General features: G+C 42.3%; 1 protein-coding gene across 2 annotated transcripts in view; it reads left to right on the top strand.

Moving 5' to 3' along the window:
* Window positions 1–245: 245 nt before the first annotated feature.
* Window positions 246–14,916, top strand: part of FMN1 (formin 1) — a 389,651-nt gene continuing 374,980 nt past the window's right edge. The window contains exons 1-2 of one of the 2 annotated variants that reach the window (XM_025390159.1): window positions 246–2,100; window positions 3,821–3,933. In XM_025390159.1, coding sequence (XP_025245944.1) covers window positions 246–2,100; window positions 3,821–3,933 — 1,968 coding nt within the window. Of the gene's footprint in view, window positions 2,101–3,820; window positions 3,934–14,916 lie in introns of those variants that run through there. The other variant, XM_025390157.1, reaches the window with a different exon arrangement.

The following is a 14,916-nucleotide window of genomic DNA, read 5'->3' as shown; positions in this document are numbered from 1 at the left end:
GTTGAGGTCAGCCAGAGAGGAAGGATAAGTCATGGTTATGCTTTGATTTTATGTTGCTGTGTGATTTATGCACTCTGTTAGACAAGCTGCTTTCTTCCCCTGTTCCTCTAACAGGCAGTCTCATTGCTGGAGATGACTGTCAGCTGCTTTCTCTGCAGAGCCACCATCACATGCCTCACCACTGGAGCCTGGGAAGCCTGACCACAAACTGGCATCTCCAAGGCATGAATAATTAGGTAGGCATAATGGAAGGTACTCATTGCACCCTCCAATTGCATAAGCCCATTACGGAACTCTGCTACATCAGCTTCTATCTTCCAAAGGGGGAAGTCAGAGGATTTTCATACAAGGGCACTGTAACTCTAGACAGATCCAAGAAAGGTTTTCATAACTGCTACCAAGTCAGGGAGGAGTCAGACATCATCAGCCTCAGCCAGGAGCCGGATGAACATCCAGGCGACATATTTTTCAAGCAGACTCCCACGAAAGACATTCTGACTGAGCTGTACAAACTCACCACAGAGAGGGAGAGACTGCTAACCAATCTCCTGAGCTCAGACCACATCCTCGGGATCACGATGGGGAACCAGGAGGGGAAGCTGCAAGAGCTGTCGGTGAGCCTGGCCCCCGAGGATGACTGTTTCCAGAGGGCTGGTGACTGGCAGGGAGAGCTCCCTGTGGGCCCTCCCAACAAGAGGAGCACCCACGGGAACAAAAAGCCTCGGAGGTCTGGTGGAAGGAGAGAGAGCGCTGGGGCTCTCCCACAGAAGAGGACAAAAAGAAAAGGGCGTGGAGGCCGAGAATCAGCTCCTCTGATGGGCAAGGACCAGATCTGTTCCAGCCACTCCCTTCCTCTTTCTAGAACAAGGCCTAATCTTTGGGTACTAGAGGAGAGAGGAAATCTGCTCCCGAATGGAGCACTTGCCTCATCCCTGCAGAGGAGAGAGAGCTGCCCCCCAGATATTCCCAAGACGCCAGACACAGACCTTAGCCTTGGGAGCTTTGAGACGGCTTTCAAGGACACTGGGCTCAGAAGAGAAGTGCTGCCCCCGGACTGCAGCTCCCCAGAGGCAGGAGGGGATGGAGCTCGGAGGCCGCCGAGCGGGCTGGAGCATCAGCAAGCAGGTTTCTCTGAAAGTCACCAGGACCCTGAGAAGCGTCCAGAGGCAGAAAAGGATGAGATGGAGAAGCCAGCTAAGCAGACTTGCAAGCAGATACCTGTCTCCAAAGTGGTGGCCAAAGTTCAGGACCTGTCCTCCCAGGTACAAAGAGTAGTTAAACCGCATTCTAAGGGTAAGGCGAGGATTGCCATTTGCCCAGCAGCCCACGCTGAGTTTGTACCCAAAGCTGACTTGCTCACCCTCCCGGGAGCTGAGGTCGGGGCTCATGGTTCCAGGTGGCGGGGCAAGGAGCGGCAAGGGGATGGGTCCTCACAGTCGCCAGCCAGGGAAACAGCCTCCAGTTCTAGTGCCTCGGCCTGTGCCCAGGGGGCTGTGAACAAGGTCCTCCTGAAGGTGATAGAGAGTGAGAAGTTAGATGAAGCCCCTGAGGGGAAAAGACTGGGCTTCCCTGTCCACAGGAGCGTCCCTCACACTCGCCCAGAAACCAGAAACAAGAGGAGAGCCGGGTTGCCCCTCAGTGGCCACAAGTCCTTGTTTCTGGATCTGCCCCACAAAGTAGGTCCTGACTCCTCCCAACCCAGAGGGGATAAGAAGAAGCCATGCCCCCCAGCACCGGCAGCTCTCGGCAAGGTGTTTAATAATTCAGCCTCACAGTCCAGCACACACAAACGGACGTCACCTGTTCCCTCGCCTCTGTCTCCAAGGCTCCCCAGCCCTCAGCTGCATCACAGGATCCTCCGGCTCCCTGCACTGCCTGGTGAGAGGGAAGCTGCTCTTAATGACTCTCCTGGTAGAAAGAGCCGTGTCTTCTCTGCGGACACCTTGGAGCCACCATCCTCTGCAAAGGTCACGGAGACCAAAAGAGCCAGCCCGGCCTTCCTCAGAGCAGGCCAACCTCGGTTGGTGCCTGGGGAACCTTTGGAAAAGAGCTTGGGGCCAGGGAAGACCACAGCTGAGCCTCAGCACCAGTCACCTCCAGGTTAGTCTCTGTTTAAGATGCTTTGAATCTGTTCTTGGCTGATTCGAGAACTATCAGTCTGCTTGTGCTACTTAGAAACTGACTAATTAACAATGGACCAAAATTCCTAGGCCTGTTAGTTCACTTTGCAGCAAGAAAACGGGGAGTGGAACAGGGGGGTGTGGAGATGATGAGGATGGTTTTGACCTAGTGGTTCAGGGTTATAGTTGCTTCCAGAAGCAATACTTTGTGAATGTCTTTTATTTATTTTTTATTATTATTATTATTATTATTATTATTATTATTATTTTGGCATTCTCTAAAGCTACTTCTGTGGTTGCGTAACAGTGACTCTCAAAGGAAACAGGAACAGGCAGAGAGAAGTAGTAACTTGTCCCTGCCTTTGATGGTAACAGTAGGTAATTGGCCTCTTGACCTGAATTTTGCTGTTCATGCTGCTGGAGTCATTCTAGGGATTCTCTAAGCAAAGTGCAAAAGTACGCTGTGTCTTCACTTATGTCTGTAGTAAGAGGTTTTTTTGTTTGCTTGTTTTAGTAATCATCTTGGTAAGTGCTATTATTTTATGACAAAAACTTTTGTTTTTCACCAGAAGAGGAATGAATTCAGTCTAATTTGAAGACACTTGGTTCCAAGTTTTCTTTTTCTTTTTTTTTTTTTTTACGGTTTTTAAATTTCCCATATAAGCACAAATTGACTTTATTCTGTAGGTATCTTTTACTTACGGGTTGTTACTGTTACTGGTATAGCATCATTTCTTATGTTAAAGGTGCTAAAGAGCTCGTTTGACTTATATACTTAATGTGATTTAAAATGTTACGTGAAAATAATTTTTTGGATTCAATAGGACCAAAAAAGACTGTGCAAAAGAAGCGCCACTCCAGTATTCATTACATTTTCTAGGCCGTTGTGGCCAGAATCTCAGGGTTTTATATGCCATTGTGCAGGTTGTGGGTTCTTTTTCAGAGATCCTCTAACAGCATATGGGCAATGCTTTGTCTAGGGAATAGCTCGTAATGTGATAGACAGTCTCTTACAGGTTAGAGCAAACATCAAGTGCAATTTTTGAGATAAAAAATATATCTAGGGAAGAGGAGCCTCAAAGCTTTTTGGTCATTTTGAACTTGTGAAATTTTATAAATCTCTCTGGATCATTGATCCAGGGGTAGGTCTTTAAAAATGTGGTAAATGCTTTTCATCTTGTTTTTTGCAATATGTCAATCTTGTTTTGACGAGATTTGCTACTTTCATAACCAATATGCTTCACCAGGAAAGTCCCAGAATCGTAGATTTTATATCATGTATCGCAGAACCCTAGTGATGAAAATTCTTTCTCTTTCTCCTGTCGGATGCTGAGGACTTAGAATCACTTGACAAGGAAACTCTCTGAGGTTAAGGGAGAGATTCCTGGAGGCATGAGTGTAGAATATCTTAGCTGCCTTAACTCCAAAAACTGTGCAGAAACTGTGCATTCAATACATTGCTCTCTAGTAAATCCTCTTTTTCCTCAATTTAGGATTATTTTATTATTTCACCCTTTTTCTATTTGAAAAATATCATAAACGCTCCAGTGTATCTGAGTCAAGGCAGGCACACAGAGCACACTCAGTTTCTTTTGGAGACTGACCATGAGCCCCCTGAGTGACAAGTTGAACGGATGATCACGCGTTCCCTTGGGCTCTCCATGCCATCACCCATAACATTCCCTTTACTTTGGCCTCAGCCTTCCACTGGGATCTTCAGCAGCACTTTCAGGAGCCAGTCATAAGAACTGTAAGGAGGTCCTGTGCTTCTAACCTTATAAAAAAACAGGGCTGGAAAAGGAAAGGAGAGTAGGAGTGGGTAACAGCTTTTTTTCTGATATGGGTAACTTCTCCACTGTGGAGACTTCCTGCAGGGCCTCCAGCCATTACCTCCTACTGGCCCCACTTTGAAAGGCATGAGGGAGGGGGTTCCCCAGATAGTACCTTTGATTTGTATCCTGTGTTCTAGTTCCCTTTGATTTGTATCCTGTGCTCTAGTTCCGTTTGATTTGTATCCTGTGTTCTAGTTCCCTCTCCTTTCTTGATTTTCCCTTTCCTGTCGCCGTGAGTCCTCTTTATATTCTGAACCCTTCAGTGACTCCCTGCAGCTGGGAAGCCTGTACAGGGAGAATTTTCCTGTTTCCAGCTACCTTTGTCTTTCACTTCATTTCTCTTCCCACCTAGAAGAGGGCTCAGACAGTTGCCAGCAGTCCAGAAAGAGGGGTGAATAATTCATTTACCTTCACAGTGTCCCTTTGTCTGAATCCAACTCCCACCTTTCTCCCAGGTTAGCTATTAACCAGATTAAGTTTATGGTCTGTGGACATTTATTTCCTGTGGAAATAACATCTAGGTATTTTTATTGAAGTGATGTCATTAAGATTATTGAAAGCTCTCATTAACTGCTCAAGTAAGATATTAAGTCTGGCAAAAGTAATCAGATCTGTTTCCAGTTGGAAGACTCTTCAATGTTAGAGGCAAGTAGTAATTCCCAGGAAACAGTGAAACTCGCTTATCCTTGTTACAAGACTAAGCAGTTAAAGCTAACATTACCATTCATGCAGGATGTAGCATAAGGATATCACAGAGGCCAGTGATGTACCTTCTATTGGCTTTGTAATTTTCTTAACTTCCCATTTCAAGGATGATGCGTGGGAATCTCTTACCTAGTGGTGATAAAATAGAGAATATACTAACAAGAACTGGTAGTCAGGTTTTTCTTCTCCTGTCTTCTCCCACCGCCAACCGGGAGATGGGTTTTATAGTATTTTATTTGGGGGATGGAGATGGATGTGGAATGTTCCCAAGCCTTTGTGGAGTATGGTCTTCCCCCAAACCCTGAGGAACTCTAGTTGTGCTAGCCTGCAAAGCAGTGTCCTTGGGGCTTGGTGCTAGGATTCCTGTCTGTTGTGCTTGCCTTCATTGACCTTTGATTCAAAGTAAACCCTTTTCGTGCCAGAAGAATCACAGGGAGTTTGGCTCACCATACTCGGAAAATGCCCAATCTTTAGTGGTTGTTTTCCTTTGACGGCAGTCACTGATGTGGTGATGGAAGCCTATGCTCCAGGCATAGTTCTTCCTGATATTGAGAACTGAGAATCACCTGATCAATTCCTGTGCCCATGAAAATATGTAATTAATGTCAATTTATTGAGTTAAGAGGCATACATGAAATAAATTGTATTTACATGTGTAAACCCCTAATGCTACTGTCAAAGCTTTGATTTTCTCTGTGGACATGCATTATGGGAAGTAAATATAAACTCTTCCCATATTAATATGAAGGTTTGATGCAATTCCAATAAAATTGTAAAGAAGCTTCACAACATTAATAGATATATGCAGCCATTTAATATTACTACAGAAAGTATGTAGTACATAGAAAATTATCTAAAATTAATTCAGGGGGAAAATAGGACTCAAAAATTGCATCAGCCATATTCTACCCATATAAAACAAATACAGGAATTAAGCGGACATAAAGTATGTTGCTATGTAGTTTTGAGAAAGTAATAGGATCCCAATTAAAACTCCATGTAACTATGACCTGGCAATCGCACTTTTAGGTATTTAGCTTACATAAACATATGTACCAATAAGAATATAGGCGTAAGGGGGTTTATTGCAGCATTGTCTGTAGTGGCAAAAAATAGCTAGACAAAATTTGAATGTCCATCATTAGAGAAATGTTTAAATAAATGGTTGTACATTTGTGCTCTGTAATATTGTGAGGCTGTTCAGAGTACTGATCTAGATTTGTATCTATTTGAGTTATAAAATAATACATAAAATGCTCTCAGTTTTTGTAAAACAACTATCACCCCTCCTGATATATAAATATATATGTTTGGTCCAGGTTTGAATATAATGGAGACGGGCGTGGAAGAAAACTGGCCAGGCTGTTAACATTCCTTATTGAGGGTCAAGGCAGTGGAGGTGGGGAATGAAGTGAGTGAAGCGGAAAGATGCAGAAGCATTGGAGAAAGGCATTAATTTTATTTCCCTTTACATATTTTTATATTGTTCCTCTGGTTGTAGTGAATATGTTACTTTTATGATTCTTCAAGAGTGATTTAACTTCTTTTATTTTTTAAGAAAAAAACAAATTCACCACCTAGAGTGCTCGTTTGTGGGGTGGGGGGCGGGGAGTACAATTATAGCTGAACCACACTTTTCTATATTTTCCCCATGTCCTTTGAGGCAAGAATTTTAACATTGAGAATACATGATTGTTACAAGGGGAAATGGAGATTGTTAGAGAGCTGTAAACACAGCGCCCAAAAAGCACTAGTCTGGGAGGTAGGGCTAGGATGAGGATAGAGCATAATCCAGAAACCAACAGAAGAGAGCAATTCAGAGAGGCCCCTGGATGACTCAGAGTCCTGAGAGGAAACAGATACCTGCAAGGCTGAAGGCACAAGGGAAGGAGTGGTCACTGGAGCCCAGAGAGGGGAGACTAATGGAGGGGAAGCTCTGGCAGGAACCATGGTTTGTGGTAGACCCACCCAGCGGAGAGGAAGCTGTGGGGATAAAAGTCCCAGCCTCACTCTCCTCTGGACCACTTCCTGTAAACCTCCTCTAACTGAACCAACCAGAAAGCACAGTGTAAAGGAGCCAAGCCAGTGGCTGTGGCCTACGGGGTCAGCCTTCCAGGGCCAAGAGCAGGTTGAGAAAAATGGGGAGTGGATCTGGAGGGGCCGGTGGGAAACTGGATGATGGGGATGAATTATGCTGTAAAGAACAGGAAAATACTGTTGCTTCTAACCCTCTTTGGGGGAGTTACTTCGGTAGAATGACGTCTATGAGTAGACTACAAGAGGCTAAAGATGAGTAGGTGATAAGGAAGTGGAGATAGTGGCTACCCTCCGATTTATTAATGAATGGATGTGAAAGATAGGATGGAATTTTAAATGAGCAACAGGGGAAAGAAGAATGTGTGTTTATATGATATATGGGTATATGTTTTGTTACAGACCAGTGGTAATCTTCATACCTAAATGATTATTACCGTGCTTTCTTTCTTTCTCATGTGACCTTTCTCCCTCTAAATTTGATTAGGTTGACCATCTTTTTACTGTTAAAAGTTCATACAAAAAGAAAGTAAATTGGAAGTCCTGGCAATATGATTTTTTGTCCATGGATTCAGAAATAATATTTGTATATGTTTTTCAAAACACAACACACAAAGCTCTTAAAATTTCACAATGATTGAGATCCCATTGTGCCTGCTTGCTTTTTGTGTAAAGCATAAAGAGAATTTTAAAGAGTGTATTTTCCAATTATCTCAAATTAAGAATAGCTAATTGGCATGTGAAATATGAAATAAATGTTCTACTAATGAACAATTTGTATTTTAAGGTCGGTTTCTGTATAAAATAAATGGTGAGTGTTTTTCTCGTGTGTTTGGTTTTTAAAGGGAAATGTGACTTAAAGGCCAGGACCACGGCCAAAATCTGACGTTTTAAAATCCCAAGCCAGCTCTATGCCTGTGCATTTTTCCCCAGATTAAGGTTGAATTATGCTTTGAGGACACCTTCCACTGAATTGCTTTTCACATGTCTCTATTTTTGGATTCAGAGTACAAGATATAAAGCAAAGTTGTCAGTCTGTGGCCTTTGGCTATGCACAGCCATCCAAAATCATTCCAAAGATATGTAGAAATAGCAGAATAATACCATGATTAAAAGTTACAGCCACTGATAAATGTAAAAGATAAAACTATTTTTAAAGTAAATAGATACTAAATTTTAAGGAATAATTCATTGGATATATTTGTTTACATAACTCAACATTCTGCCTCATGGCATTATTAGTTGGGTCATTAGAAAAAGACAAACTGGCCGGGCGCAGTGGCTCAAGCCTGTAATCCCAGCACTTTGGGAGGCCGAGACGGGCGGATCACGAGGTCAGGAGATTGAGACCATCCTGGCTAACACGGTGAAACCCCATCTCTACTAAAAAATACAAAAAACTAGCCAGGCGAGGTGGCGGGCGCCTGTAGTCCCAGCTACTTGGAAGGCTGAGGCAGGAGAATGGTGTAAACCCCAGAGGCAGAGCTTGCAGTGAGCCGAGATCGCGCCACTGCACTCCAGCCTGGGCGACAGAGTGAGACTCCGTCTCAAAAAAAAAAAAAGAAAAAGAAAAAGACAAACTTTTCGGGTTGTAATTGGATTATAAGCATTATATCAAATTGATAAAGCAAAGTACTGAAAATTGAACGCATATGTTTTGTTTTCTTTCTTTCTTTTTTTTTTTTTTTTGAGATGGAGTCTCGCTCTTGTTGCCCAGGCTGGAGTGCAATGGCGTGATCTTGGCCCACTGTAACCGCTGCCTCCCAGGTTCAAGGAATTCTCCTTCCTCAGCCTCCCAAGTAGCTGGGATTACAGGCGTGCATCCGGCTACTTTTTGTATTTTTAGTAGGGATGGGGTTTCACCATGTTGGCCAGGCTGGTCTCAAACTCCTGACCCCGTGATCTGCCTGCCTCAGCCTTCCAAAGTGCTGGGATTACAGGCGTGAGCCTGTTTTGTTTTATTTCTTAGGGACTCCTGAGAGAGAGTACTTTTTGAAAACAGTAGATACCACTGTGGCCCCACCCCCTTCCTCTTGATAACTGTGAGCAGATAAATGACTATGGTGCCGATCTCACTTTATTTGCTTTCTGATCCCTTACAGGGATAGTGACTTCTGTTAGATATTTTTAAAATTGGAATTGGACCATATCTAATGTATCTTTATGGCCCCTGGGCTGTGATACTAGGTCATACCATCCCCCTGTAGTTCCTCTGTGTGCCCCAGCAGCTCAGCCTCCTATCACGGCATGTTCTGGAATTTCTTCCCTCTCATGTAAGGTTCTAGGAATTTTTTTCACAGTCATGGATTGTTCCAGTACATTGAAACAAGGGCCCAGAGCCTTATAGGAAAGAACTTAAAATCAGGTCAGAATTGGAATTCAGACATGTATAGGATATAGACAGATCTGAGGGGTTCTGGAAGGATGTTGGACAATAGGGAGGAACAAAAAACTACTGAAGGAAAAGTACCATGAGAGAAGAACACTTCCGGGTCAGAATGTCTGTGGACAAACACTTCCTCATCCTCCTAGGAGGGCCCCTACACTTGAGGAAGAAGGAGCTTTGGCACAAAGAAATGAAAGAACTTTATCATCAGAAGCCCAACAGTTTTGCAGTGTGGAAGAGCTGTTCAAGAGAGGTAGGGACTTCCTCTCTTGAGGACTGGGTTTCGTGCTAAGCAAGTGAGTGAGGACTTCAAACAGTGAGATTCAGATTTTTGTATTAATAATTCATGGTATAGTCCCAGTTACTCGGGAGGCTGAGGCCCGAGAATCACTTGAACCCGGGAGGAGGATGTTACAATGAGCTGCGATCACACCACTGCACTACAGCCTGGATGACAGAGCTCTAGAGACTCCATCTCAAAAAAAAAATTCATGGTAATACAATTTTATTCACAATAAAGTCATAAATCAGTTCATTCAGGTTTCACCTAGTTGTTCTAAAATGTTAAAGTTTTCAGTTTCAGTTTTGTGTTTAGATGGAGAACCCAGAAATGCTCCTATGACTGAGTAAAGCTGTTGGTTTCCCGGTGAGCCCAGAGGAAATGTGGAGAGTAAATAAGGCGTGCGGCTTGGGCCTCAGCTATGTTCTCCCTAGGATTCAGACTTGTCTGGGCATGTCTGGATGATTTGACAGTCACGCCTGTCCAGAGTCATCTGCTTGAGTGCTGGGATGATCATCACAGGACAAAGCTCATCTTAAGGAAAGCAAGAACTTGAGCCACATCCAAGGGTAGCGGCTACCCCGGGGAGGGACAACCCTCAAAATAGCATGACGTATGTTCTCCAGATTTTCTGTTGCGCCAGCCCCGTGGACTCATGCCTGGAGAGAGGACTGCCATAAAAAAAGCAGTGTGAAAATTTAAAGAGTAATGTTACTAAAATTTCTTTAGGACATTGAAAGCAAGTTCTGCATAACAGGATGTACAGACTTGGGGAAGCAGAGTCCCTGCTGGAGGTGCTATGGAAGCATGGTGTGACAGGGCATGATGAACTAGATTTTGTCCAGTATGGTTTTATTTATGGTAGAATGAACGAGATTTTGTCTTATCCTAAGGAGAAGTGGGAGAGGTAGGCAGTTGTGCCTTGGACAACACATCTGGCACCTTTGACTACAGCAGCCCTGGTGCCCATTTTGGAAGCATCAAGAGGCCCCTTGTGCAGCCGGAGCAAGAGATGAAAGCAGTGATGAGGAGGAAGAATTACATCCGCAAGCACACATGATTTCTAGAATGATTCAGGAGAAATTGGTGTGGGGGAGAGGGAAGCACCAAAATTGGTGGAGTCAGTGAAATACCGATTTTGTAGCTTGTTATTACTCCCCTGATTGCAGTTGCTGGAAGGAATTATGTCAAATTCATAGTGGTTTTTTGAGAATCAAAATGAAATAATATCAATGAAAATAGTTTGTAAAGCACTTTTAAAAATTAGCTTTATTATAATTACACACCATTGCTGGTTCATAGGGGTAGAAAGGATTTTAAAATCCCACTCCTTTTGATATTTTCCAATGATGAAATGATGCTGCAAATAATAGCTCACAATGAGTTGTTTATTCTATGTGGATTTCCCGATTTGCTCTTGATTAAAACTGCTACATTAGCTTCTGTTTTTTTTTTTTAAGGCACTTACTTATGTAGCATCTTTATCGATATCTTATTGTTTCATGTAGGTTAATATTGGATTTCTACCTAATTTGCATTAATAAAAAAACTTGAGGGCAGAGGTCATAAAGGATACCTCTGAGGTACTCCCCACAGTGTCTAGCTTCAAACTGGTTCACTCAGTAGCCTTTGAGTTAAATCAGGGTTTTAAAATTTTCTAAATTAAATTAAGTCAGAAAGGAACTGGAATGGCATGTCTGACTACTAATGTTATTTCAATGTGAAATCTTAAAGGATGAAAGAGCAAAAGAAAAGAAAAACAAAGGTCCCCTTTCTTCCTACCAATCATTTCTGAATCATGTGAAATCACATTTTACCTCTTCAAAGTGTTCTCAATTTCTGCATCTGATAGTAATTTTGTCCCTCCTGATTTCCATGTCATATTTTTATCAAGGCAATACGTTTTAGACCTCAATTATCTGCCTCTTATATATGTTTTTATAATATTAACTCATTGATTCTTGTGTGATAAATAACTTAGTCTTTAGCTCTTATCAAGCTTTTGAATATAGGACCTTATCTTTTACTTTGGATGCATGCTTTGCAGTTCTATAAATAGTAGATTAATAGGTACTGATTCTTTTAAGGAAATTGTGGTTGTTGACTTTAATTAAAAACAGCCTTCCAGCTTACAATGATAAGGCCGTGGCTGCAAGTGACAAATTGTCCTTAGGAGTAGTCAGACAGGATGATTGGGAATTCTGCAGCTGACATGCCACCCAGCAGAGTAAAATGGGTTTGCCTGGCTTTGTTCTTGGTGTCCCATCTTCATTTGGAACCTGTTTCTCCTAGTGATAGAACACTTCGAAATGGAAACAGATGTCTCTTTATTTTTGGTTTTTAAAAAATCTCTCCTCAAAGATAGCAACGGTATCACATTCATCATTGTATACCTGGATCAGTTACTGAAACTGACCCATAGCATATACTCAGTAAGTGCTCTATTGAATGAATGAATAAATGGATGGATGAATGATGAGAGAACTTAGTCTGAAAACTGGTAACAGGGACACATTTTTTCCCATTTTTCCTATGTTAAACAATGAAACAGGTTTCATGCCATGTTATGTGATTGCTATCAATGTTAGATGCTGTTACCCTATTTTGCTAGAAAATGCTTTTTTTTTTCCTTTTTTTTTTTAACCTTGAAACTATTCATCTCTGCATGGGTTTGGGAATCTAAATGTACTCAGAAGATGGAAGTAGAATTAAATGGAACTTGGGTACTCAAAGCCAAATCTTTTGTGAGCAAAGAAACTGGTTTTTTAAATGGAATAACTTTACAACATATGATTGGCTTTACCAGAACAGACAGCTTTACATTTTAAAATGAGACTTAACTTTATTGTAAAATCCAGTTACTGAGGGGCAGTCAAGTGATCAAACTTGAAACAGAAACCAGAGGTGGTTTAATGTTTCATGTATTTCACTGGTCACAGATTAACCGCGTTGCATTATCCATGATCAAAGGACAGCACGTTTGAACCAAGGTTCATTTTATGACCCAACACATTGGTGAACTAGAAGGCCAGGCAGGGACTTGTAACTCTTATAGGCTGTGATTCAGGGAGTCCTGCAAGGCTTACCTGCTGGGTGCCTAATGCCCACCATGGAAGTTTGCCTTCTGTGTAGGCACTGCTGCTAGAAAACTTGTGTATAATGCAAATATAAGTTGAGGTCATGTGATTGATTTCCAAAAGCTATGCACATATAATATAAGTCATTATATTAATAGGCTGATAAAATTCCCGCTATTAATATTACCTAGCAGAGCAAGACCTTTACAGAATGGGTTATGGGATGGGTTTCCAAGAGTGGAAGTAGAAGTCAGGGTATCATTGGCATGCCACAAGACTCATCGCTGCTCTCTGCCCTCATGGGATTTTTTTAACAGCTTTTTGGCATCCTTTATCAAATTTAGAGAAAAATTGAAACGGCAAGAGGTGTTAGGTGACAGAATCAGAGCTTGTTCAATTTCCCTAAGCTAAATGGAACAAGATTAAACTCAAGAGGATAATGGAAAAAATCCTGCATTGAGATTAAACTATCCACTTACAAGTAAAGGACATCAGAGACCTCAGTTTCTGTTTTAGCTGACAGCATATTGATTTTTGAGCCAGCTGGGTAATGTATAGTTGTTGAAAACAAAAAGTCAGGCTACGTTAGAAATAGATACTCATATCAAGGGAGAAAATGTGCTACTGTACTTTATAGAGTCTGATGAATCTGGAGTTGTTGGTATAGTTATAGGTACATATTTGAAGGGCATTATTGACAGATTAGATTATGTGGGCCGGGCGCGGTGGCTCAAGCCTGTAATCCCAGCACTTTGGGAGGCCGAGATGGGCGGATCACGAGGTCAGGAGATCGAGACCATCCTGGCGAACACAGTGAAACCCCGTCTCTACTAAGAAATACAAAAAATAGCCGGGCGAGATGGCGGGCGCCTGTAGTCCCAGCTACTCGGGAGGCTGAGGCCGGAGAATGGCATGAACCCGGGAGGCGGAGCTTGCAGTGAGCTGAGATCCGGCCACTGCACTCCAGCCTGGGCTACAGAGCGAGACTCCGTCTCAAAAAAAAAAAAAAAAAAAAAAGATTATGTGTCGGTGACCAGGACGGAAATATATCTGAAAATTATTTCATGGGGAAAAGAGTTCTATTAAATAGAGTAGTCCATGTATCACAGTGTGAAAGTGATACATGAGCGAGGTGGTATAGTGTATGCTGTGGGTGCCACCCAGATCCCCCTTGCAAGACTAACACCCTGTTCCCTCTGCTGCTGGCAGTGTTGCCAGCCAAAGGCTTACAGCTGAGGGCCTCCCCAGGAACTGCCCTCTCCACATGGGAGCTACCGCTCCCATTCTGAGGTTCCGTCTGAAGTGTCATTTGCAGAGGGCAGTTTCTGGGGAGGTATCAGCTGGAAGGGGGGAGGTACTCCCAAGATTACACCTTCTCCTCAAGCGCAGATCTGACCAATGACTTACCTGTGTGTGAGAGTACGGAAGCTCAGCACCACTGCCTTGTGTAGGGCAGTTCTGAAGGGCCATCCCAGCCTCCGTGCTCCCTACATTATCACCTGAGGCCTCTGTCCAAACTGCATCTTCTCCAATCCTGCGTCCCTCACTTTCCCATAGGTATCGCTCCAAAGAGCACTCTCCACTAAACCTTCTGCATGGAATCTCTTTTCAGGGTCTGTTTCCCAGGGGATCCTACCTGTGATAGGTGACATTATGTTACCTATAACAGCTCCCATTATTTGTAATGGGAGAGGATAAATTATTTGATGAATAATGCTAGGACAATTAGTTATCCATGTGGGGAAAAAAAAAGTTGGATGTACCTTATGCCATGCACAAAAATCTATTTCAGGTGGATTTTGAACTGAAACGTGAAAAGGAAAACTTAACGGCTTTTAGAAGAAAATACGGAAGGATTAGGAAAGGGTTTCTTAAAGGCATAAAACATAATGAAGATCACTGGTGAATTTGTCTATATTAAAATAATATAAAATTAAAATTAAAGGAAAAGCATTTGACTCTGACATGATATCATTTAACAAAGTAAGAAGAAAAGCTGAGAGAAGATATTTGTAGCTCTTATGACTGACAATTAGCATCCAACATTTGTAAAGAAATCATATAAATTAAGAAAAGAAAGGCAAACTACCCAGGAGGAAAAAAATGAGCAAAGAAGATAGTCAATTCACTTATAAGAAAGTCTAAATGATGAATGAGTATATAAAAATATACTTAGCCTCACAAGCAATTAGGAATATGACAATTAAAATAAGATCCTAGTTTATACACATTAGATTGGAAAATATTATTTCCAATTTATATTCTACCTCTCCTTCTTTTCTTCCCCTTCCTTTTCCTTCCTTCCTTTACTTCTGTGCCTTTGCACATGCTGTTTCCACAATAAACTTCTCATCTGTCAAGACCTAGCACACATGTCATTTTTTCATAAAGCTCTCCAACCTCCCTGGTTAGAGTTAAGCATTTCCTCTTTTATATTTCAGATATTGCTTTGCGCTTCTTCCATCTTAAAGCACTTGACATT

The sequence above is a fragment of the Theropithecus gelada genome, chromosome 7a, assembly GCF_003255815.1.
Source record: "Theropithecus gelada isolate Dixy chromosome 7a, Tgel_1.0, whole genome shotgun sequence".
Taxonomy (NCBI): Eukaryota; Metazoa; Chordata; class Mammalia; order Primates; family Cercopithecidae; genus Theropithecus; species Theropithecus gelada.
Note: the sequence above shows the minus strand (reverse complement) of the source record. Positions and strands in the feature narration are given on the sequence as shown.